This window comes from Labrus mixtus, chromosome 3, assembly GCF_963584025.1.
Source record: "Labrus mixtus chromosome 3, fLabMix1.1, whole genome shotgun sequence".
In the NCBI taxonomy this organism is placed as follows: Eukaryota; Metazoa; Chordata; class Actinopteri; order Labriformes; family Labridae; genus Labrus; species Labrus mixtus.
Window position 1 is genome coordinate 9,908,276 of NC_083614.1, and position 25,977 is coordinate 9,934,252.

Here is a 25,977-nt window from a genome sequence, read left to right on the forward strand (position 1 = left end):
GGCACACCCTCTTCCTTTCCGAAATCCTGCTTGCGCTCTTCTGAGCTGCTTGTCTATTGCATCTGAAATTCTTTGTATGATGACTTTCGCTAGTATTTTGCTTGGAATTGACAAAGTAAAGTGAGTAAATGTATGAAATGTTTTAAATAAATGTCATTTTGAAAAGATGTGGAAGAATTCAATGTGATTTTTTTTAAAAGCATACTTGAAATGATCAGTTAAAATAACTTTTAAACCTAAGTTGAAGCACATTTGAAATTGAATTTCTCCAGGCTTACAATGGCAAGTTATATAAACATAGATTTATTATTTTAACTCGAACAAAACCTGAAATTGTTAATCAAAACAATACAGAATTGTGTTTTGTTGACTAGGTCAGAAACATTATTTTTTAAATAAATGTTGCATAACTCATTGTTTTAATTTGCGATATTAAGTTGAAACAACAAGGTATCAAAAGCCAAAAATAATTCAGAACTTCAACAACATAGTTGAGATAACTACAAGATTGTAGTTATCTCAACTTCTTTAACTTGAATTTCAGAGTTGAAACAAAGTGTGTCTTTAAGTTGACTTGACTTACACTTTCAAGGCAGCAAATGAACTTGCATTTTTAAGTTTAACCAGCTTGAAATGTTTAACAGTGCAGGCTTTTAATCCTTACCAAGAGACATGACCACATTACATCCATGCTTGCCTCCCTTCACTTGCTACCTGAGAAATTAAGAATTGATTCTATTTTTGTATTGCTTGTTTTTAAAGCTTTAAATGGCCAGGCCCCACTTAATATCTGTGACCTCCCAACTCTTCCTGAGATCCTCCTGCATGGCCCTATTAGCAGTTCTTAAGACTCGACTGGTCACCGCATGACCATGTCTTTGAAATTCAGTTCTGTGCTGTGGACGGAGGACGCAGCCGGTGCGTTGACAGACGAGGGTGCACAGAGCTGAAATGGACCAGAGCGGACATGCAATGCACACGTATCTGGTGGAAGTTCGGTGTAACCCGCCGTGGGTGAGCTTGAGCATAAACTGACTTCTCGTTCTATCTTGGCTGCATTTTTCAAGACCAGAGGTCGCCATTTGGCTCAAACAGGCCGTTTGGAGATTTTTTCCTCATGACATTACAAAGGGCAGAAACCCCTCCCCCAGCTAGGTGTTCTGCTCTCTGAGTCTGCCTTGTCACCTTTAACAATCGGGCATTGTGCAAGAAAGCCCGAGCTCCCCAAACCCTTCCAGAGAGGGGGCGTGGTCAGACACAGCTCATTTACATTTAAAGCTATAGACATAGAAACAGCCTGTTCTGAGCAGGGCTGAAATAGAGTGGTTTATGTGCATGATCAAATACAGGATCAGAGTGGATTTAGAACAAGACACTTCACAAACATGTTTTTGGGGAGCTCTGAGACTTATTTACACTTGTTGAAAAAGGAGGAGAATATGTGACCTTTAAGTTAGGAAATGCAATGAAGTCAGCCGGAAACAAGAAGCATTCAAAACAACAATTATGACCTCAAAAATCATGTTAATTGTTGGGAACTGTGCATCAGACAGGAAAGATTATGATGTCTTATTTATAATAAACTAATTAATCTTGTTTTTGAGATGCTGTGAACCAATTAGTCTTTCCAGGGAACAAGGAGAGAGTGTGTCTCCTACTTGAGTTTGGTTTTGATTTTAAAATTACAGCCACTAGATAAGGAAATCCTCAGAGGAAATGAAGACAACCTATTTATTGCATTGAATTCAAAATCCTTTTTTTCTCATGGAACTATGTGGCCATTAAAGTCATGCGAGAATACTTAAAGTCCCCTAGTCTGCAATGGATGTTTAAACCCAGCAGCTTTGCAGGTTATATTTGAAGGAAAGGTTAAATTCAAGTTGTGTCTCTTGAAGAAATCTTTCATCACCTTCATCTTGGAAGATAACACATAACACACAGAGAAAAAACAAGCTGCTTGTTGTGATTGTTTGAAGCAGCAGAATGTAACTAGAATTAATTATTCATGAAAGCCTCAAGGTGAAGGTGTGAAGAGGACTAATTGCTGAGAGTCTTCACGCTTGTCAACTTCTCAAAACTGTTTTGCTGCAGCGGTGGTTCCACTGCAGACGTGTGATAAAAGGAACATAGAGCTTGCAGTATGATCACTTCTGCTGCTTCTATATTTCAAAAATGTACAGGAAAAGATTATGAAGATGCTTCGATTTAAGTGACCTCATAGACATGAATCAGTGACTACTATTAGAAACCAAGGAACGAAAAAACTCATGTTGGCCACAGTGAAAGAAACATTTATGACTCCTACATTCTAACATCACAGGTCAAAAAGGAAGTGAAGTGCATATGCCAAATAGTAATGTTGTAGTCAAGATCCACAATGCTCACACAGATCCACAAATGCATGCACAGATCTGCAAATATGTACATCAATTTTGAAATGTTTACTAGAAAGTTATGAACACAGTAACCTGCTGTTGTTCCTTTATCACGTATTTGTGGATCTTTTTTCACATTTGTGGCTCTGTGTACGTATTTTCAAATAGTTTTGCCACATTAATACCTCCTTACCATACATGGGCGGCTCAGTTGGTTGAGTCGTTGTTTCTCGACTGGAAAAACAAGGCTTTGATCCCCAGCTCCTGCAGCAACATGTCCGATGTGTCCTTGGGAAAGACACTTGAAACCCTTTAAATGGTGCAGGTGTGTCACTATGAGGTGATGCATCAGGAAGGGATACAGGTTTTTACCAGGTGAATGAGATGCAGTATGAAATGTTTGTTTGTTTGCATTATCATGAATTAAAATTGCACCTGCTGCTTTGTCAGCAGTGTATGAATGGGATTAGTTACTTCTGATAGTCTCACTAAATAGCAACCTCTACCATCAGGGTGTGAATGGGTAGGTGTGAATGGGTAGGTGTGAATCTGCGGTGTAAAAGTGCTTTGAGTTGTCAGAAGACTAGAAAAGCACCATATAAGCTTGAGTCCGTTTACCATTTAGCATAGGCTACTGGCCACATGTTTCAATAATAGTGGGTGAAATTAGTGCATAATTTGGCTTTTTCATATTAACAATCCATTTGTTTGATTTCATAAATAATATGACTTGATTGAGGTCTGACTGACATTTTAATTAATTGCCTGTTTTACTCCAAACTGAACCGTTTTCATCAAGCTGTGAAGAAGACATGTTTAATGAGGCAATCATTGAATTTCCTGAAGTAATAAACCACCTTTTCAAAGACTTTTATTAATCAGAGGTTTGGCACCAGTAGACTCGCGTTGTGCTGATCATTAGAAAGAAAGGCTGATTAAGATACTTCAGACACTTTGGTTAGGCCTTTAAATATTTTTAAATCATTCTTTTAAAAAATGGACGAGGTGCTGGTGGCCTATAGTGCTTAGCTCAATGTATAGGGACTATTGTCCTTGAAGCGGGCAGCCCTTGTTTGAATCGGACTCTCTGATTGTGACTCTTGCATGTTATTCCCTGATTTCTGACTCTATCCGCTGTCCTGTCTCTCTACAGCTGTTTTCACACATGCACTGCTTAAAAAAATATAGAAAATTTGCTCTGGAAATTCTCCTGGTGCCCAAGTGAAAATGTGGCTGTTTTTGTTTATAATTAGAGCTCCTCCTGCAAATATAAATAAAAATGAGGTTTTTTTAGGAGTTATCTGCAAGTGTGAAAGTCCGTCACAACAATTACTCAATAAAATGTGGTTGAGAAATGTATGAGCATCCCAGAGGATGATTTTTCCTGATTGTATTACTTTGTTATTTTAAGGAACCCTTGACTTTACCTCAGGAGGATTTGTGTCAATGTGTCAACAATAGCCCTCATGTTTGGTTTTATTTAGAATGAATAGTGATCCCTTTGCAGGTTGCGTTAGAGAGCTGCCAGCCCTGTAGGTGGTTCACTCAAACTCGTGCTGTACATGGTTTGTAAGCTTTGCTCATGGTGAATACGGCCTCCCCATCTGAAGTTTCTGTACTTTTTTAGGTGAGGGGTTGCATAATACTCCAACAAAAACGATACCTGCTTCATCGGAAACAGTCTCCACAATCCAAATTCAGAGAAAAATTTAATCCAAAACACATTATACCAATACAGGTCCTAAGATTGCTTCAAATGTACTACCTCTATCCCGATATTTTAGTGTATTTCGGTAATATTTCATTTTTAAAAAGACTTATTTCGCAGCTTCTGACACATGGCGACTGCACCTCATTTGGCTAATTACAAACTTCCATTTGCTTTTCCTAGCTTATAGAAGCCAATGAGAGGCTGAGTTGAAAGGAGGTGTCTGAACCTATTCTGACGTCTGTACACCAAGACAATTGCTCATGAATGTGCTGACGACTGATGTTTCTTGTAGTCAATGAGATCCTGGACACGTGAATATGCTGCTTTAATCAATACCTCACATCCTGAAAGAAGGAAGACGTTTTTTAAAGGCAAACAGACGACCGTCTGTGACAAAGCCCCGTATTATATCAACTACAGTTTACACATTTAAAGGATTTTTGGAAGAATTTCAACACATTCTGAAACAACAAGATTATTTGCTTTAAAGAAAAACGTATTTGTGCTTGTAGTCCGCCCGGTTCAAGAACAGCAGGAACTTCTGTAACCATATTGTATGTCTGGGTATAGTAGGTCAGAATGATAAATTGTTTAGTTCTTTAGAACATGCAGGCATACATTTTCATTGTCAGTATATCATTGTGAGCATGTTTGTAACCTTGATGCACTTGTACACACATGCCTGAACACAATCTAACACAGCTACCACAAAGAAATGTTCAACACTCTCAAGGCTAAATCTCCCAGAAAATAAATCTTGCTGACCTTGCTGACAACACAGTGTATTTTCTTTTTGACAGTGTATTGGTCAGGTGCGAGGACAGGTGCAGGGGGCGGTTTAGCAGGCTGGTACAGAGTAATGTGAAGGTGGTGATAGGAACAGGCAATAACAACACATGTTGAATAATTTAGGAAATGAAGTGGGGATGATAAAACCCTGTGGAGGGAATTGCCTGATGCCTTAAGCCCTGAGCGAGAACGCAAGCAGCAGGGACATTGATGGCATTGACGTGATTGTTGATGGCTAAGTAGAGCTCAAACAAGGTCATTGATTTTACACAGAGGAGCAGACTCGGAGCACTCAGACCAAAGTTCTATATGAAGAAATTCAAACGATAAACTAATATAATAATATACGACAAAAGAATGCTTAGTTGTTGCTAATGCTAAGGTACATGCTAATGCTAAACATAGTAAACTCAGTACATACTGATACTTAAATACATACTGCAACTACACGCTAATGAGATACAATGTGACTCTAAAGTTACACAGATTGCATGATTTCTACAATGAGTGAGGACTGTGGGGTCTTTATAATGTCTGCGCTCAGGAACCAATTAAGTCCTCATGTGCCCCTGAAGCTGGTGGGTTGATTCTGCCAGTTCTGTTGAAGGAAGACAATAAGCTGATGATGACTGACTGATCTTTTGAGTAGTAAGCATCCAGTTTCCTGCACACATTTGTTTCCCACATCAATAAAGTGTACCTTATACTGTACTGTACATTTGACATTGTCTTCAAACAGTAGTCTGACATTCCTCTGGTGCCACCTTCAGGAAGAACTTTGCTCTTTTTTTGGATGGATTCTTATTCACTTTTTATTCTTAAAATGTTTTCACAACATAAGCATCATTTATGTCTGACTAGAAAACACTAGTTTTTTTATACAAAACTGTAACTGCAAAATAAAATAAATATTGTGTAAATGAAATGTATCAGAATGAGACTTCAAAATGTTTTTTTATTTTTTTATGAGGTGATGCAATAACATGATAAGGAGTGACAAAGAAAAAACAGGAGTAAGAATATGAAGACAGAAACAACAACATTGAAGGCCAGCTGCACTTGATGGAGTTAAAGCAATACGGTTCACACTCATCACTTTGTGTGTGAAAGGAGATCCTTACAGGTGTGTTGTGAATACTGGTTCTACATGTGTCAGAGAGCGTTAGAGGAGATAAATAGATAAGTGAACAGCTAAAGAGAGTTATTGAATGATCACATCATAATAACAACAAAAAATGACTATGACACAATTATCAGAACGAGAAACAATAAAAAAAACCCTCATACACAAACTCACAAACACACACACATACACATACAATGAAATCTCATGTTTTACATTATGTTTGTATTTAAAGTCTATATTTGATGTCAAGATGCAATAGTTTTGAGCAAAGATTCAATATATTAAGATGAGGTTTTATATATATATATATATGACAACATAGTTATGAGGTAATGATATAATCGTATGGCATTAGCACTCATACTGTGTTAAAGTACAAAGAACAGAAAATAATAATAAGAGGGTAATAAAGTAATTATATGGTAATGGTGTAATGATGGTGATTACAACATAATAATATAGACCACAATAATGACCCCCATGATGCTTCAGAAATTATGATTGAAGGTGCCCGACCGGGCCTTATAATACATAAATCTTCAGATCTTTATCAAAATTTATTTTTCAAATTTTTTTTATTTATATTTGATCTTTAATTTCATGTTACACTGTATTCGTGCCTTTTCTACCTTAAGCAATCATTGTCTCTCTTTGCTGGTCTTTGAGTGTTTGTCGTTGGTCTACTGTTGGATATGTTAGAGAGCTTCAACATGTTCAACCTTCAATCAATTCCTTAGGCTATTTAAAAAAAACTCAAGAAAAGAACATTTTACACTCCCCTAAGATGTCTTGGTGATTCGTTGATAGCAGCAACAAATAGCCTAATCAGTGTGGTGCAGGGTATATGCAGGTATACGGAGTATACCCACTTCTAAATCTCTTCTGATTCCCACCATTTATTGATTGAAAATATTTAGTAGTTTGCTGCAATTATTTTCCTAGAATTGTGAAGGGATGACCTTCTTACTCTTTCTCTAATTGACTAGTACATACGAAGATGGACAAGATAAGATGATTTTATTCATTGTATTATTATTATTAGACTATTGAAGGCTAATTGGGTCTGAATTGTGGCCCACACTCATAGTAGGGAGCAGTAATGCAGAAGTAGCCTACGGAACAAAGCCAAACTGTTTTTTAGAAAAAAAGAAAAAGAAAACATTAGCCTATAATAATTGTTTTACCTATTTATTTACTTTTTCCTTGTACAAAGGGCAGGTTTATACGTGTATCTTCTTCCTGCACCTTTTCATTCTTTGTAAAGGCAAAAAATGAAGCAGGCCTTTTTTTGAACAGCTTAAAAGGAATGAAATAAAACAAATTAAATGAAATGAAAATGGCAATGAGGGGAGAAGGTGTATTATTTACAGTCTTGTATTATCACTTTCCTGATGGCGATTTTGCTCGACACAAAATTAAATACTATACTAAATATAAAATGAAAAGGAAATGAGGGAGAATTCAAAACCGCGAGGTGGCAGCAAATGCAACCAAATGGATGCCGACCGCCAACATTTTAGCGACGAAGAAGAAGTGGAGGGAAACGCTTCCATGGAGACGAGAGACGCCCGAGTGGTTGTTATGATAAAGTATTCAACATCATGAGCGGGTTTTTAGTTTCCTAATTGATGTGAAACTGAAGATCTCCGTGAGCAGCCTCAAAGTGGACTCATGATGTGTGTTTTTCCAGTGTACAAACTTCAGTAAGCTGGTTTTGTTATTGGTGTTTAGCCTATAGCTAGCTAACAATACTGTCCCCGACGCATGTTGTAAACTGGTCTGTACTTGTTAAATTAGCGTTTTAATAACGTTCAAACATGAAGGCTTACATTTAAAGTGTAAACTGGGAAGAGTGGTCAGGTTAAAGATGTGGAAACGAGGCGGCCGAAGCTGTGCTCTGGACCGAGCTCAGGCTCTTCTGTCCGCCAGGAGAGAGTCTGTGCAGGAGCCTGCAGCAAAAACACGGACTCATACGGTGAGTTTTAAGATGTACACATGTCGCAGTGTTCATTTTGGAGCTGTATTAACATCAGTCTGTGTATCTCCTCTTCTGCTCTTAAGGATAATATGGGTGGGTCTGTGATAATAACCAGAACTGCGCCCCCAAACACTCAAACTATGCTCTCAGATCTGAGTGACCTGTCCTCGGTCAGCTTAGCCCCTGAGGATGAAGCTGCCACTGTGGGCTCTGCTGCTGCTGCTGCTGGAGGGACCCAGGGAAGAGAGGGGGACTTTACCAGGGTAAAACAACGTGAGATTATAATGAAGTATATTACATTAGGGCAGGGGTCTCCAACCTTTTTTCATCTGAGAGCTACTTTCAAAAATGAAAGTGGCCAAGGGCTACTTCCATCAAATCGCTCGCATTTATTTACATAGCTCAGCTGAATGAATCTACTGTTTGTACATGTGTGAAAGCCAATGCTTATCAATAATCTTAAATTCACATCAATGTCCAAGAAAACATTAGTACTTCATACTTGTTTTTATGGGCCAAATATATGAATAGTGGGAAGAGGTGCATTCACCGTCGTCAGGTTTTAAAAAAAAAAAATTTTAAACAGTCGGTCAACCTATAGGCGAGCTACTGAAAACCTGCCCGCGAGCTACCAGTAGCTCCCGAGCTACCTGTTGGAGACCCCTGCATTAGGGTATGTAGCCTGGAACAAATTACACTTAGATGTCTGAGAGCTTTTTCTGAGATGCTCTTCTTTTTCTTCTGACAGAATCTCCGACCTCAGAGCTCTCTGGGTGGAGGAGGGAGCAGGTTCTTGAAGAAGGCAACGCAACCTGCAACAAACAGCAGCTATGATCCTGATCCCAGGTAAGGTTCTCTAATGTGAGAGAGACAATTTAAAATTTAACACCAGTTTTTTTTTTTTGCATGTATCTGCATCTACTAAATATTTCCAGCTTCTAAAACTCACCTCTGCTGCTTAAATCCATTCTTGTGTTTTCCTCCTCTCCTCTTTTGACTCTGGTCAGATATGTGTCATCTTCACAGCGAGGCTCCCAGAATGCTGCTTTGAGTAGGCTTGCTCAGATTGAGAGTCGTATCCGTAGCCGTAAGCAGGCTCAAGAGCAGGCCGGACAGGGGTCAAAGAAATTTGAAGAGGAACTAACCTCAGACCTGGGAGACCTATCACCACCACCACCAGCGGCCCCATCCTTGGATACCGCTGAACATATCTCAGCACAGTCCAGCCTGGGAGGGAAATGTTTCCTGAAGAACAGCACAGCAGCTGCTGTTAGCAGTCGTGATGTTAGGTCTCTAAACGGCCCAGATCCTGGTGTCAGGTCCAGGTCCAGAGCTGCCGCTGAAGTTTTCCCTTCAGCGAGTTTGAAAACAAAGTCATTGGGAGTAGTGAGTGGTGTGAGCCTGGAAAGTGATGAAGAGGACATGAAGAAACTGCTCGGAGACTCGCTGGGTTCAATGGAAAACAGTTTCTTAATACCAGAGAGAGCCTCTTTCAAAAGGACAGCGGACAAGGTACATGTAAGCTTATTTTAATATTCTTAGTGTCTCTAAAAGTTTACTCTATTATTATTTAAATACTAACTGTATGAACACTATTTTCAAAGATCTCTTTTAAATAAGGGAAACAGCAAGTTGGTTAGTTTGGGTTACATCCGGCCTCTGTGTCTTAATTGTAGAAATCAATATAATAAAAAACAAGTCTAGCTTATAGTCCAGTTGTTTTTTATTTATACTTTTAAACTTAGGCCACACCTAAAATAGAATTTCAAAAGTTCTAATAAGAGTCTACATTGTGAACTCTGCAGAAGTCCAGACACTGTTATTTCAATACTATCCTGTCCTCCCTGACAGATGTCAAAGATTGACTTCGCTCCTGCTGCATCGCCCTCCAATGCTGCCCCTCCTCGCTCACCAGCCTCTCCTTCTCGCCACAGTTCCCCATTTCGTTTCACCGGCCAGCCTCAGGCCCACTTCAGCCCCTCTGCACTCTCCCCGTCACCCTCTCCTCCACGTGTCTCCCCTTCTCCTCCAAGGAGGATGAATTCCTCCCACAGGAGGTCAAGTCCAGTGCGATCCCTCTCCTCGTTGTCGGGCCGCAGCGAGGTGATGTCTCTTGAAGAGATCTGCCCTGTTCGGTCTGCTGATGGAGATCCCCGAAGTGAGATGAGTTCAGTTTCCTCTGAAGGTGAGAGAAGTTTATCAGTACGTGGGGCATAAATATCAACAGTGTTTTCTCTGTGATTATCATTCTTAACCAATGTCTTCAAATGTTCTGCCTAAATGTATGCATACAAGAGAGGACACATGGTGATTTTTTTCATTAACCAGGTTTTTTTATTCACTCCTTTACTTCATGCATCCTAGAAGGACAACAAGGTAATTTAACCATCCCTCTGTTAAAAAAAAAAAAAAAAAAAAAAAAGGCTAAAGTAATTTCCCCCCCCCCCCCATGTATAATAACCATTGTCATGCTTTCTCATAATGTATTTTTTTTATTTGATTGACACCACTAGATTTGACTCAATCAATACTAGCTATAAAGAATAACACAGATTTCTAGCTTTGCTTTGAATGTTTTTTTAATATCTAATGCATTAAAAGTAGTAGCAGCTAAAACAACGACAGTTCTTTGGATGCGCATTGTTGTTCATGAAATTTGATTGTGATCTTGTGTTTTTTTCGCAGACTTTAAGATAAATGTGATGACATTAGATGATCTTGCTCCTGCTTACCTTGGAGGTCCTGATGATACACCAGGAGAAGAGGTGGGTAATGTCAGGAGTTGATGAAACATTGTGGAATAATGTAAAGTTGCTTATTAGTTGTTGTGGAAAAAGTAAAGCTGTTTGGCTGTGAACTATGATGCCATAATAAATTCACAAGTTTGACAATAAATCAAAAGGGAACTCTCCACTCGTAAGGAAAAAAATGAAGCCAGTGTAAAAAAGTATAAAAAATTCCACAAGGGTCCACTCAAGGCAGGCATAATAATAAACATGTTTATAGCCTGATTCAAAAAACAAGTTTTGGTATCAATAGGTGATTTCTTTATTGGTTTACACAATGTGGGGCGGGGGGGGGGGGGTAAATATTGTTTTCAGTCATCAGTTTTGAATATTTTCCACCTAAGAGTTTAGTATACATTTGCGTAATTGGGAGCGTGGTTATGTTGACTGACAGGCAGACACATTGTAGCTGTTTGCCAAGAGGCTAAAGATCCGCCTCTTTGCCTGTTTGACCTGATGTGAGGTGAAGAAAGTATTTATTTATTTTTTAAATGGCGACCACCGTCGTTGGGCTTCTTTAGAAACCAATGGGTGACGTCACTGAGACTACGTAAATGGTAAATGGCACTTGTACTTGTTTTCTAGTCTTCTGACTACTCAAAGTGCTTTAACACCGCAGGTCACACCTATTCACACACCGGAGACCATCTGAAGTAACTAATCCCATTCATACACATTCATAAGCTGGAGCAATTTGGGGTTAAGTGTCTTGCCTAGGGACACATCAGACATGTAGCTGCAGGAGCTGGGGATCGAACCCCTGACGTTCCGACTGAGAGACATGTGGCTGCCTCTACCAACTGAGCCACAGCCGCCCTCATGTTTTATACTGTCTGGATAAACCCAGAGAGTAATCCTTTTAGAAACTGGAGATCTTCTTGTTAAGTGAGCCAACCTTTCAAACAGCCTGAATATTAAACATTTCTACATATTATTATTTGTGTTTAGGGGGAATGATAAGTTTTGCATTACAGTTTTTTATTTTCTCAGAAAAAACGTTGTAAATCATAAAATTGTGACATGTGTTTGGGTCTAAAACTCACAAAGCTGTTTTCATCTGAAGAAGTCGATTTGTAGGCTAGGTGATGAAGTACTTCATGATAATGCAGTTAGTTATTTTGTCTTACGATTATCTTTTACCCTAAAATAGAACTTAAACATATTTAGACAATATCGTAGAATTTTCAGATTTGGTTTTCCTTTATCGCTTTGGGGTTATTGTTAGAAAGAAACCATCAAGAGTTATACTCACACCTTCACTAGTTGGGGGAATGTGTAATGACTGAAGTGTTTGCTTTATTCCTGCTGCCTCCACCAGAGAGAAGCCAAACACAGCCACCTTCAACAGCTGCAAAGATTGGAGGAGAAAGAAACAGAAGCACAGCAGCAGATGGAGGAGGACAATCAAAGTGACTTTGAGAGTGAGAATAGGACAGATCCAGATAACAGCGCCAGCCAGGTTTCTGAACACTTGCAAGGACAGGGAGACGAAGACAAAGTATCAGAGGTCTGTGAGAGGACTTCGGATTCAGACGTTTCCCACGGGGGGACAGATTATGATTACTCGAGCAATTTCTCAGACACAAGTTGCTCCTACAACCCAAGACCTGCAGATCACAGTCACTCAGCCAGCAGAAACAGGACCTCTAGGTCTTCCAGGTCTTCAGTATCAGATGACAGCAGGTCGAGGAGGCGTGCTTCATCAGGAAATGTTTTGAAGGACGAAGCAGTACGGACTCCGCCTGATCCACTGGCCGACAAATTGCCTGCTGGTCAGTATGCCCAAACCATCACTACCACTTCTAGCCCTTTTCAGACGGCTGGTTTTTCCTTGCAAAAGTGCCGTAGCTAAGCTCAGCTGTCATGACATCTTTGTACATTTATATTGATGCCCCAGTCTGAGTTTGGTGTTGGGGTAGTCCAGCACAGCGGACACACACAGTCAGACATGCACACACACGCACACACAGCGCTGTGCTCCCCTGCTGGCTCAGCTGAGGCCGTCTCACCTCTGTTACTACCTCTGAGGACGGTACAGAGGTGGGATCACTAAGTCCCCCCCCATTACACCTCCGCGACATTCAGTTTGAAGGCGAAATGTCACAGGGAGGTAAATATCGCGGCTTGAAACGGCAGTCTGAATAGGGATAATGTTTCAGGATTCATTTGGACATGTGACATGTGGAAAGATGTGTCATGGAAGTGCTCAGTATTGCTCTTCTTTGTCTTTTGCTCCCCTCTCTGTAGGTATGCCGTTTTTGGGTCCTGCAGGAGGGAGGGCTTACATGTATCCAAGCCCAGTGGTCACTCATACTCTCAGTGCAGAAATGGTGGAAGGTAAGACATGTTGAAAGAGAAAAAAAATACAACTTTACAGATTAAACCAGTAAACTTTTTACCTGCATCTGGTTCCTGTATTTGAATAGACTTCATAATAGGATGCCACATTTAATGTGTCATTCCATTATTAGAGGTGCACCGATTGCATTTTTTCCAGTTTCGATCCGATCATACGTACGTACCGATACTTATTCTTAGGTTGTGTTTATGTCCCTCCTTTAGCTCTCAGCACCTTCAATCCAGCTACGTTTGCACTCAATGAAATCCTGAAACAGCAACTTGCCATGACGAGACGAATCATCGAAAGCAACAGACAACTTCACTCCAGCCTGGTGCAGAGCCTGGAACCGCCAAACTACAGATACACCACGCTGGAGGACACCAAAGAGGTAACACATGCCTACACACACAACCACCAGTTAGTGGACAGTTGTTGGAAAGTTTGATTGCAGACATTGACCTATCAAGAGAACAAGTTTGTTTGTTTACAACATTTCTGCATTGTTTCCACAGTATATTCGCAGACGCAGAGCTCCCAGGCTGACAGTGGCGGAAGCGTTAGACGAGGTGATGCAGGAGATGAAGATGACGACCATCATCACAGCTGAGCACTGACTGAGAAAGTGTGCTGGAACATTTCATCACTAATGTGTTAAACAAAAGTCTTTCGCCCTGTCCTTTTTCTATAAAGATGAGTTTTATACTTAATTGTTGCACAATATTTTTTTTTATCAGTAATAAAACTTTTTTGAAGGTCATTGAACTTTCAGGTGTCAAAGTTCAAATCAAGCCGTGTTAAGCCTTCGTGTTTGAATTGGATAACTTTGTGAAACAGATTAAATCATCAACACTTTCAATACAGAAAACATAAACTGCATAAGATCAAAACTGTTATTTTCAGTGTTATAGAATATTTCAATCATTAATAATTATCTGTAAACACGTTTAACTCCAGATCTTTGACACATTTCAATAATTAAATGCTACTAGTATGACTCGGTACAAATATCACTATCTGATATTGTGGCACAATAAAATGGCTTATAACATATTTCCCTTTTTTATGGAAGTTTAAAAGTTTGTGTCCAATGTTTTGAATTTGGACTGTAGTACCAATTTTAAACACTAGGTGTCAGAGTTACATATTGCTCCTTTAACGCCATACTGATGTAAAGAATTTTTTTTTAACGTTAGACAGAAAACTAACAACAATCAAGTTTCTATACAGACAGTGAGGTAATAAAATGTTTATTAGAAAATTAACGTACAGTGAGTATACAGTCATACCAGATTCCCATGACCCTTCATCACCAACATTAACTTGAAATATTCTAATGATAAGCGCTTGATTTGACATAATCTAAAGACAAACTGTGATGCAGGGATCTGAGAACGTATATATGATGTGGGGAGATGGACACGTGGTCATATTGAGAGTTGTTGAAGGCACAAATTCAGGCTGTAGTGCGAGTGATCAGTAGGGGTCGTTGAAAGGGTAGTAAGGATGTCCTGCATCCCTGGGAACACGTTTTCCTTCAACCTGCAGTTAACGATCAGCAGTTAGTACATTTCTCAGGGATGACTGAGTGTAAACACTGTAAACCACTAAGTCTCTAAGAATATCACTCAGATCAATCAGAACATTAGGACCATTCATTACTCTTTTAAGTTACAGGCTAATGTTTTATTAAAGGTAGAGTCAGTAGCTTTTCCCTAAAAAATGAAATATAGACCTAAAGTAATGCTGCTCAATCATCACTTCTGGGCCTCCATGTGTGGTGGTGACTGTCTGCAGATACTCTGTCCTCTGTCTGGATTTTCATGTTTTGATTGACTCAGGACGTTTCTGGGCGGGGAGCTGATGTGTTTCCCCCGAGCCAATGACGGTGCACAGGTGAGTTTAAGAGTAGATACAATTCAGCGATTGGACACAATTCAAACAGGAAAATATGACGGATGTGGACGTAGCAGCAAGGGGCAGACACGGAGTTAGTCTTCTTGGCACGTGCAGAACACTTGTGGTTAGCTTGTGCTAGCGTGCGGCAGCTTTCAGTGATGGTACAAGCAGTAAACGTACGCACCATTTCCTGCAGTGAGTGTGCACCTCTGCGGGCCCAGTTTGTTTACTGCAACAGTCATTGCCACTGACTCCACCTTTAAGTTGTATGACTTGAGCTAAATTAAAGGTAATTAGGTTTCCAGTAACGTGTTGTGTGTAAATAAAATACAGGACTTTCAAAGACAATCATAACAGATAAGGCGTGCATAAATCCTACTCACTTCAATCATTGGCACGATGTAGCGCCACCCTTTGTTCAGTGCTGTTACACTTTTCATTTCCTCTGCTTCAAGGGTGAAGTCAAACACCTGCAAACAAACGAGATGATGTCAACACCTCACAACGTAACTTGATTATTGTATGCTAAAGTCGTACCACAAAATACAAAACATGTGCAGGACCTCGATTTCCAGAAATCCAAGACTCTGTTGAAAACACAAATAAAGCCTCATGGTTTAGAAATGATCTGCAATGACAGAACGTTTACTCTACCTGAATATTCTCTTTGATGCGGGACTCTGTCACGCTCTTAGGGATGGTTACCACTCCTCTTTGTGTCTGCCACCTGCAAATACAACAAACTATGAGATCACTGTTGTTACTAAGCATGCCGCTGGTTTTCATTTGGCTAGTTTTTTTTTTGTAGAGTCAGACTGATGCTGAGGTTTTCAGGGACTGACACCAACAAGGGTATGCAAAGTAGAAATCCTTCCTGCATATCATCCCATATGCTCTTTTGTAAAGCGTCTTGGGATAACACTTGAATTAGCGCTATAGAAATAATGATTGATCGATTGAACAAAGATTTTCATAAGGACCCCCTTCATTTTACAAGACACTGTGTTTTTTTTTCAACTATAACAGCACGGTTGTTTTTCCTCTTTTAAAGCTAGTATGTGATTTCCCACAACAAATGGAAAAGTATTCAAACAGACCATTTGAAAAAGGTAATGCATATGTGTAATTCAACGGATCTGTAATACGTTGAGTCAAAACATTTTTCTTGTTTTAGTATCTCATACTGGAAAACTTTACAACTTTTCTCAATGTAAAAAAAAATTTAATTTTAAAGATCACCTGAGAGATTAAGGGTGCACTCATAATTTACAGGGCCCAAGCACGTTTGACCCACAAAGTCCAGTTCGTTTGACTTTTGTGACTGCTCCATTACATGCTTAAGCAAGGTACACTTCCTTTGCTCTGGCACGGTTGGAAGAGGTGTGCTTCGACTCTGTACAGTTGCTCTTGAAGGAGCACAAAGCACAGACACACAACATGGATAAGAAGTGTAATCTATGTCAGCCTTACATTATCAAGAAATCCTGAAGTGTTACGGCTGTATGTGTCTGACTAAAAGGCTTCTGACTGCTAAGTCAGTAAAGTAGCAGTCATGTTCTCTGTGTTGTTCTCCGATGTGTGGAAGTGAACTCGTCCGCGCATCCCTTTTTTAAAAAAATTCTGGGTCACCTGTCTTGTAAACTAAGCATGCTTTGTGATCACATAAAGCCATGCATGTGTTGTATTAGGATGTAAGGTAATGTTTACACACATATAGGCCCGAAATACACACCTGCACAAACAGGACCTGTGGACATGCATTAATGAAGAGATGTCAGAGTGGGGCTGCTACACACTACTATGGAGGCGGGCACCAGAGCTGTTCGGGGTTCAGTGCCTTGCGCAAGGGCCCCTAGGCAGTACTCTGGAAGTGACCTGTCACCTCTCCAGCTACCAGACCAACTTCCACAACCCAAGTCCCTACAGACTGAGCGACTGCCACCAGCCAAATGTACAAGAGGTAACCGTGCTCAGACCTGGTAAGTTGCCGTGTGAGTGCAGGCCAGTGGGGGAATGGAAGGGGGGTAATCGTGCTCCAACAAGGTACAGGGGAACAGAGCCTAGTATGAGTGTATATTTTAGACAGGTGGATACAATCTGATGAGTCAGCTGAAGAGTAAAATCACCTCAGGATTATCTGGGCAGGAGATTTTTTATATTTCTCTGCCAGTGAGGCTAGCACCGGCTCCTGAAGCAGGACAGGTTCATCAGGATGTTTCCAGGCCCGGTCAGCAGAACCCAGAGGGCTGTAGGCCGTCATCACCAGGCCCTGGTCCCGGCAGTGAGCCAGCAGCTCTACCTGGGCCAGGTAAGGATGGCCCTCTACCTGCCAGACCAAAACACAGAGATGCATGCATTAACTGAAATACACCAAACCTGAAACATCTTCTCACATTTCACCTGCTTGGAGTAGTAAAAAAAAGAGTAAAAACACTGTGTACCTGTAAGACAGTGGGTTTGATGCTAGCAACAGACAGAATGTCATCAATCTGTCGACTGTTAAAGTTAGACAGGCCGATGGATCTGACGAGGCCCTTCTCCACCAGCTTCTCCATGGCAGCCCAGGTCAGCTTGTAGTCTATGTTGTCATACAGCAAGGTGCCATCCTCCTTTCTGGGGAAAGTAACGTCTCCTTGTCTAGGAGAAAAAGAGGAAGCCACATAGTAAAGTTTAGAGGTAACAAAGGACAGGCGGAAGCAGAAGACAGAAAGTTGTCTAATATTAGACATAGAAGGAGGTGTAGCTCACTGGAAGGCGTAGGGCCAGTGGATGAGGTAGAGGTCCAGGTACTCCAGCTTCAGGTCCTTCAGAGTCTTCAGGAGGGCCGGCTCCACGTCCTCAGGGTGATGTTGGTTGTTCCACAGTTTGGATGTAACGAACACGTCCTCTCGCCTCAGGGCCTGGTGTGTTACATTTCATGGAACAATAAAGTTTTGTTAAAGATGTTTTTTGGTCCTTTTTTTGCCTTTATTGAATAGGACAGCTGAAGAGAGACAGGAAACGCTGGGAGGAAAGAGCGGGGGATTGACATGCAGCAAAGAGCCGAGGTCAGATTCAAACCCATGGCCACTGCAAAAAGGACTAAAGCCTCTGTCCATGGGGTACGCAACATAACCGCTAGGCTATCAGGCACTCCTGGAAAAATAAAGTTTAGACACCACAGAAAACCGAAAGACAGAAATCCCTGACCCAAGAATCCACCGACTTCCTAAATATATTACGTGATTTTGCATTATGGTCTAGAAGAACATTTATACGGAAAGTTTTAGTTTTGATTTTAAAAATGGACGAATTAGGAGCGTGCCCCATGCATGGAGGCAACTGACATCCAGAGGGGCGACCCGGGTTCCAATACGACCTGTGGCTCATTTCCTGCATGTCAGTCCCCACTCTCTCTCTCTCTCTCTCTTTCTCCTCGATTTCTGACTCCATCCACTGTCCTGTCTCTAAAATAAAAGGCGTAAAAAATGATGAAGCAGTTTTACCTTGGCAGGGCCGAGTGTCTCCTGTAGAGCTTCTCCTATCTCCACCTCATTTCCATAAATGGATGCACAGTCAATGTGGCGATAACCAGACTCCAAGGCCCAAACGACTGCCTGTTTCACCTGAAAGAGTGGTCAAATAGGACAACTTCTCAAATGGAACAAAGACTCAAAAGGTTGCACAAAGCAGACTTGCAGACATGGCCATTTATTTGCAGGGTGTTCAGATCAGGGAGTTCACATTTAACCTTCTACAAGTATCATTATTATTTTTCATTATTTGTCCTGAAAACAGGAGAAAACACTCATTTGGTTTTGAAATGTCATCGCTGGGAGCCTAGATCTCAAAACCAGAAACCCTTTTAATTTATCACACACTCTACAGGAAACATTTATTAAAAACAATAAGTCTAGCTTTAATTTGAGAGGAAATTTCAACAATCAGACTAAACATGAAGGAATAAGTAACCAGACAGCAGAATGCATGATTGTTTTTCTTATTATGACATTCATGTAAAGGACAGAAATCATGTAGAAATAGTTTTTTTTCATTCAGGATTTATTTATTCCAAAGACTGTAATGGTATAATTACCTGTCCTGGTTCACTCTTCCATGTCCCCAGTCCAAGGAGGGGCATCTTCCGCCCCGTGTTGAGAACTGCAAAGTCATTCATGCCTCTCAGGAGCACCTTAAAAGGATAAGGAGAGCCTGATTCAGTCAGTGAGGGGAGCTACCTCTGATGTTTAAAGCTGCAGTACCAAGAAAGTTGTGAATAAGACAAAAACATCTTATTAGAGCTAAAGGTCACATGTTATGCAAAGTACACTTCAGCATGTAATATGTGTCCTTAGTCTGTCTACAAACCTCCCAATTATGACAAAAGTTCATTCTCTCCGTCTTTTGCCTGCTCCACTATTCAGAAAATGTGTGTTCAAACAGACCGTTTGGAGATTTTCCCTTCATGACATCACAAAGGGCAGTAACCCCTCCCCCAGGTGGGTGACACTCCCACAGCTAGGTGTTTGTTCTGCCCTGAGTCTGCCTTCTCATCCTAAACTATAGGGCATGGAGCGAGAAAACCCGAGCCACCCAAGCATTTCCAGAGAGGGGCGTGGTCAGACACAGCTAATTTACATATTTAAAGGTACAGACACAGAAACAGCCTGTTCTGAGCAGGGCTGAAATAGAGGTGGTTTATAGACATGATCAAATACAGGATCAGAGTGGATTTAGAACAAGAAACTTCACACACATGTTCTGAGGAGCTCTGAGACTCATTTAAACTGACTGAAGAGGAGGATATGTGACCTTTAATAAGCTACATAGATTGAAGATAAGCAACGAGCAAACAAAAGCAGAAGCAGCCACATGTAAAGTAACAGAACAAATCATCTCTGCTGTCAAGGGAGTAACTGACTGTAAAGAAAACACATCACCAGGATCTCAACTGGATTCATATCCTGAATCCATTTTTATTTAGAAGAGACTGAAGTCCTGAGAGATACAGCAGTGGGAGGAAATGTTTACAACCACTCATGTAGCCATATTGCAGCGATAGATCTCAAACTGCAGTTAGATTGTTTTCAAAGAAGCTGACTAATTCATGCATGGGAGATTTTCTCATCTCTTTATCCAAACCAAAGACCGAGCAGACTTAAGGAGAGCAAAACACCCGAAGGCCAGTGTAACCGACTGACTTTCCTAGAAAGAAAATGTTTAAAACAACCAATGAAAGGACTTTAACATGGATAACTGTCAAATCCCAAAGCAGCACATCTAAGTGACTTCCTTAAAGAATCCGTGTTTAAACTTTATAGCTGCAGCTGAAGAGCTCGAGTCAGGAGACAGAGGCATCAGATGCCGATGTAACAATAAAATAAAGGACTTACATAAGCAGGAAGTGTGTCATTGTGTAATATAAGTTTACGAAGTTGCCAAGGTTCACTCACAGTATCACCAGTCCGTCTTATCCTGGTTTAAAGTTGTTTGAATAAGAATTTCTCTTTGAGCACCGTTCAGTCAGCCAGGCCTGAACGACAAAGGAAAGAGGAAGTGCTGACTTGCATTTCCCTCAAAGTCAGGAGGCTGAACTTTTTATAAAAGGATCAAAAAACGCTGTAACTATTCAGCATGCTCTTAAAGGGGGAGAGAAGGATTTCTTTCAACCGTAGACTGCCTATGAAAGATATATACAGTATGTAAGAGAGGAATCTTTGCATGTAGCAACAAATACAAAACATTAAATGTTTATCTTTTTAAAAAAAACAATAAAACGACTAAAAGCTAAGTGAGAAATGTCTGATGTGTTTTTGGTGTTCACAAACTCAGGTCTGAGTTCAAGCAGCCACAACAATCATCAGTCACTGAAAACATTTGACTAAAAGTGTTATCACGATAAACAAAACCGTCATATCAGTCGATATCGATAATTATCACGAAAAATGTCAACATTGATTTCAAATTGAAAAGCTGATGTTTGCTCCTGAGTGAAAGCTGAAGAAACCAGATGGTTAAATGAACATGACAAACTGTACTTGAACCAAGGAACATAATAATCAGAAGCTCAGTGCACAGCGCTGATGTGACAGTTTTCTGCTGTTCAGTAACACGTACTGGCCCGGCGTTGGTTGAGGTTCCACTAACACTCGTTTGGGATGTTTGTTTTTTTCTTTCCTTTGTTCCAACAGGTGATATTGTTTAGCCTCAAATGTCTTCTGGTCTAATTAAAGGTGTAAATCGATCAAACATTTGTTGTATTTATAGTGAGAAAAACTACATCACGATCATTTTCGTTATTGTTTTCTCACTCAGGCCTAGGTTCATGTCCTCGTCATGTTAGATGAAATCCTTTACGCTTTCACCTCCAGTGAGACAGACTTCAGCAGTGAGTGCTTCTTTTGATTCTGAAGGGCCTATTTCTACAACATTGTCAAATTGACAATGATGAGAGCAACAGCCAGGACAACTCACCTACACACGCCATATTTATATAGTAGATTAACCAAGTTAGATTTGAATGAATCACACGGATATCTGAAGTGTTGCACACAGTTTGAACCAGCTTGACCATGACATGAAACAACTTCCGCAACCTTCTGATTGTTTTGTGACACCCACCATCAGAAATGATAAGAGTGTGTGGAACGTGTATACAAGTCGTGAATAGACATTCATTTGCATGTGATTTACCAAAGAACACGTGAGGAGGTAGTTCTTAAGTCATACAAGTTTCTAATAAACATCAGAGACTCCCCCTCACTCTTCACCTTCAAGAAATCCCTAAAAACTCACCTCTTCAACATCGCCTACAACCACTAACAAAATGTTCTCATCCTCTTTCTTTTTTTGACTATTTCTTCTTTGTTTAGCATCTTTGAGTACTCAGAAAGGTGCTATAAAAGTCTAATGTATTATTATTATTATTATTATTATTATCATCATCAATAAAACTGTAATATGTGCAAATAAAAAAGCACAGTATGGTGGCAGAGATGATTTATTTTCTGCTTCTGGTCTCCTTTAAAACTCAATAATAATCTCCTCTGCTGCTTGTCGCCTTTGGTTCGATCACATCTCTGCTGCACTTTAATTCACGTCACTGCTTTTGCTGCAGTTCATCACAGCACTGCATCTGAAGTGAAAGTGAAAACACAGACGACACAAAACGAGGTCTGAAGTGGAGGAAATCAGAAGCGATGTCAAGCAACGCTCGTGGTTCCTGATCCTGACACCTCTCGAGACAAACAGAAATAAAGCATATCCATGATCTTTTTTCCTGACATGTCAGCAGATTGAATGTGAAGTCAAAGCGGTAGTCTCACCTTTTCACACACTGACCTGTGTCTAAATAACAGCTAGCTAGCTTTAGCCTCACCTGGAAATGACAATCAAACGTACTCGCATTTGCGTCAACACAACAAAGCACCCCTAAATCTTTGTTCAAGACGAGCCATTTTCAATCCCGGGGACACTCACCGTCCTGCCCGGTGTCAAAACATAAACGACGGAGTATCTGCTTAAGGACCCGACCATTGAACGACTGCATGATCGTTTCCGCTCAGTGTTTGGATAATACATTAAAACATTGAGTTGTCAGCAGAGACCCTCCCCACACTTACTGTTTTCAAGAGTTTGAAAACCTGCGTCTCTTCTTTCTCTTCAGCTGAGCAGGAAGGAATATGCAAATGTAGAAGGCTGCTGTTTTCTGCCCAGTGTTCAAAAACACCACCTCATGTCGGTGACGTTTCCCTTTCCGGGATGATCATTCCTCCATTTCCGGTAAAACATTTCACCCCCCCCTTTTTTTAATGAAATATTTTCACAACAAAATATAAACACACTAAAAACAAAACATTCATGATTCATTCAAGAAACTTGATATTGTCAGATATTGTAAAAAAAATAAATAATACATTTCAATAACATAAGATGATCTTTATTGCGCCATCATCATCACAACTTTGATATTTACAGTCTCAGCAATGAAAAATAAAACAATGACAATAATAATAATAATAATAATAATAATAAAAGATCAAATAAGGTTAAGTATATAGGCTATTCATTTTCACCACTATTATATGTGCTTTTATTTATTTCGTTTTTAGTTTTTATCTGTACTATTTATATTTTTGTTCATCTTTAACGTCTCTTCCTTGCACCTCGAAAAACAATGAGGATATCGTCCAGGTACACAAAAACAAAGAGCTCGAGCATGTCCCTAAGAAAGTCATCTACAAGAGCTTGGAAGACGGCTGGAGCGTTGGAAAGCCCAAAGGGCATTGCAAGATTACATTTCTTGGGTCCAACTTTGTGAAGATGGATGCACCCTGCAGGGGCTCAAATTCAGTGGACATGAGAGGGAGTGGGTAGCGGTTCTTCACCGTGATCTTATGGAGTCCCCTGTAGTCAATTGATGGCTTAAGTCCCCTGTCCATCTTCCCCACAAAGAAGAACCCCGCCCCAGCTGGTGACGTAGAGGGGAGAACCAGTGGTGTATAGTGCAGGGTAAACGCAGGTATACTGAGTATACCCCCTTACTGTTCAGTCTCTGTAGGGTATTCCCACTTCTAAATCCCCTCTGATTCACACCATGATTGATTGACGATATTCAGTAGTACGCTGCCGAGGACAAAGGAGAGCAGACATAGGCAGTCTAAGTTTTCGTGTTAGGGTCAAGTCAATAAAACTAGCAGCTGCCCCTGAATCAACAAATGCTTGTAGGTTGAAACCGGTCATTACCCCAGAATAATTCAAGGGGCAGGAAGGTGTGGTGGTTTGCTGCCCAGGGGAATTTAGTCAGACTCTCTCTGTTACGCTCCTTCTCTCTCTGTTGCGCTCACGGGTTCGGTTGTTGATCCGAATTTCCAAAAAGATCAACTCCTGCAGTGAATCTGACACATGGCGGGAGTCTAACTCGTCTTTAACCATCTCTCACAGGGAGTAGATGAAAGTTGGTGTCAGAGCCTCCCAGTTCCACCCAGACTCAGCAGCTGGGGTGCTGAAGTGAATGGAGGACTCTGAAACACTTGCTGAGTCTCACACACACACCTGACACTGACAGAGAAGAAGTGTCAGCTTCCTCACAATCTAATATTGTTTTGATACCCATTATTTACAACTAATAATCATACTGAATCCATTAAAAAACTAAGTTGGATATTGAGTGATTGCACAAGATACAGAAAAGATTGCACCACTTCAAATAAAAATACATTGTATACATAGACATAAGCATTTACATATACATACATAGCCTATAAGTAAATATATATGCCTAAATATACACACATTTTATACATACAAGTTGTAAAACACTGAGTTCACATTATGGTCATGGTTGTGTTACAAAGTCTGACTGAAGATGGGATGAATGACCTGATCAGTCTGTATATGAAATTTCAAACAAATATAGCTTAGTGCGTTTTCACAACTTTCTCTGTCTTAAATGACGGTGCCATGTAGTAACTGATCTTTTTTAATCAAAGCTCCATTGACAGTCCGTCCTTTTCATATATTATTTCAAATAATCAAAACCAAATATGCAAAACAAAGTAACATTACCGTCCTTCATCTTGCCTTTCAAACATGTTAAAGTGTTTGTTCCTGTAGTTTGACTATTTGCCCTGTTTTTCACCTCATGACCATCAACCCAGAACACATTTAATGAATTTACATTATAAAAAAAAGACATGAATGTGTTTGTCAGATCATATGTCTGGATGTTTTCATTGCCTTTTCCACTTCTTCTTTGTAAGCCTATTTGAGGGAAATATTAAGAAAAGTTCATTAAACAAGGTTGAAATAGAAAAATAAAAAAATGAGAAGTGAAATAATTGGAAAAATCAAATTGTAGGCCTAGTCGAGTCACCAAAGAAGAGTCAGAGTGGAGTCATCATTAGGCTATGAGGAATTTGACCACACAGCTTAAATGATGTTGAGCAGATGTTCAACATGATTGTGTTACATTGATGTGTGAATGTCTTCTTTAACTATTTACTTTAAAAGATTAGAGAACCTGTTTAACAGTTATTTTAAATGCTTCAATATGTGCAGTTTAGGCTAGTTTAATCAAAGCAAATTATCTTGGGACATTTCAGCATCAAAAATAAAACCTGCTTCAAACTTAGATGAACAGATGAAACTCTGCACTCGAGTAAGTCCACATCTTAAATAGGCTCATGTTTTGAAGACCGATCCGTTGGAGCTGCACATTTCATAGAAATTCCATGGCTGGCCGTGTGATAAGCTACCTTATGAATGTGGGTAGAAAACACATTTAATGTATTAACATAAGTTTCTGGAGATTTAAATTACAGGCTGAATGAAGTGACAGTGATGAGTAGTGCCAAATGTGCACTGCGCCTTTTGGAATGCAGGTGTCAAATAAACTGAATTATACTTGCAACGTATTACTGTTAATAAGAATTTTAAATTTCACATAGGCGTTTTCCCAATCCACAGTGCAATTTACATTTACAACTGTTGACCACGAAGACGCCACCTGAATGCACGTGCTGGTGAACACGTGCCAGTCATCGCTCCAAACTGAATTCCTCATCAAATTTAAGTGTGAGGTCGGTCATTGGGCCTAAAATGAACAAAAATGTCAATGAACCATATCGTCACGTCTTTTACTTTTTTGCTTTTGTTAGCCAGGCCTACTTCATAGCATTTTTCAAATGGGGGGAATGGGCTTGTGTTATAGGCTATTATTAGAGAGGTAGCCTTTTATGATTAATTTTAGGCTATTTAAAATTAATCAAATGAGTTTTAATCTTGACCAGGGCTTACTCCAGAGTTTGTATAGGCTATAATATAGGCTATTTTCCTAATTTTATCTAGACTTCATTAAAATGAGCAATTCTAGCCTAATAATGTCCACAATACACAAATCATATATGTGCATGGTCTTAGATTAATGTTTTCTTGCACAGTAAAACAAAACTGCAAAAAGCTGTATGTGTTTTAGATATTTAGGGTGGCCAGAGTT

General features: G+C 40.0%; 2 protein-coding genes across 5 annotated transcripts in view; one reads left to right on the plus strand and one right to left on the minus strand.

Annotated features, from left to right (window-relative positions):
• Nucleotides 1-7,513: 7,513 nt before the first annotated feature.
• Nucleotides 7,514-13,825, plus strand: c3h19orf44 (chromosome 3 C19orf44 homolog). The gene is made up of 10 exons (XM_061031110.1): nt 7,514-7,976; nt 8,063-8,242; nt 8,728-8,825; nt 8,987-9,491; nt 9,831-10,164; nt 10,665-10,744; nt 12,084-12,537; nt 13,013-13,102; nt 13,328-13,494; nt 13,619-13,825. The coding sequence occupies exons 1-10, from the start codon at nt 7,869-7,871 to the stop codon at nt 13,718-13,720; spliced, it is 2,118 nt and encodes a 705-aa protein (XP_060887093.1). The 5' UTR covers nt 7,514-7,868; the 3' UTR covers nt 13,721-13,825.
• A 512-nt stretch (nt 13,826-14,337) lies between these two features.
• The window catches only part of akr1a1b (aldo-keto reductase family 1, member A1b (aldehyde reductase)), a 238,360-nt gene continuing 226,720 nt past the window's right edge, over nt 14,338-25,977 (minus strand). Inside the window, exons 2-10 of one of the 4 annotated variants that reach the window (XM_061031152.1) lie at nt 22,604-22,657; nt 19,078-19,173; nt 18,488-18,607; nt 17,751-17,902; nt 17,444-17,639; nt 17,129-17,328; nt 15,657-15,729; nt 15,386-15,472; nt 14,338-14,645 (exon numbers count right to left, since the gene is read on the minus strand). In XM_061031152.1, coding sequence (XP_060887135.1) covers nt 14,580-14,645; nt 15,386-15,472; nt 15,657-15,729; nt 17,129-17,328; nt 17,444-17,639; nt 17,751-17,902; nt 18,488-18,607; nt 19,078-19,158 — 975 coding nt within the window. In that variant the 5' untranslated portion in view covers nt 19,159-19,173; nt 22,604-22,657 and the 3' untranslated portion in view covers nt 14,338-14,579. Of the gene's footprint in view, nt 14,646-15,385; nt 15,473-15,656; nt 15,730-17,128; nt 17,329-17,443; nt 17,640-17,750; nt 17,903-18,487; nt 18,608-19,077; nt 19,194-20,434; nt 20,488-22,454; nt 22,533-22,603; nt 22,742-25,977 lie in introns of those variants that run through there. The other 3 variants (XM_061031161.1, XM_061031144.1, XM_061031169.1) reach the window with 3 other exon arrangements.

Bases quoted from the DNA above. Each gene is read 5' to 3' on its own strand.
- c3h19orf44 (XM_061031110.1), top strand. From the start codon at position 7,869: ATGTGGAAACGAGGCGGCCGAAGCTGTGCTCTGGACCGAGCTCAGGCT. The intron at 8,826-8,986 runs GTAAGGTTCTCT...GACTCTGGTCAG, and splicing joins AGCTATGATCCTGATCCCAG to ATATGTGTCATCTTCACAGC. The intron at 9,492-9,830 runs GTACATGTAAGC...CCTCCCTGACAG, and splicing joins TCAAAAGGACAGCGGACAAG to ATGTCAAAGATTGACTTCGC.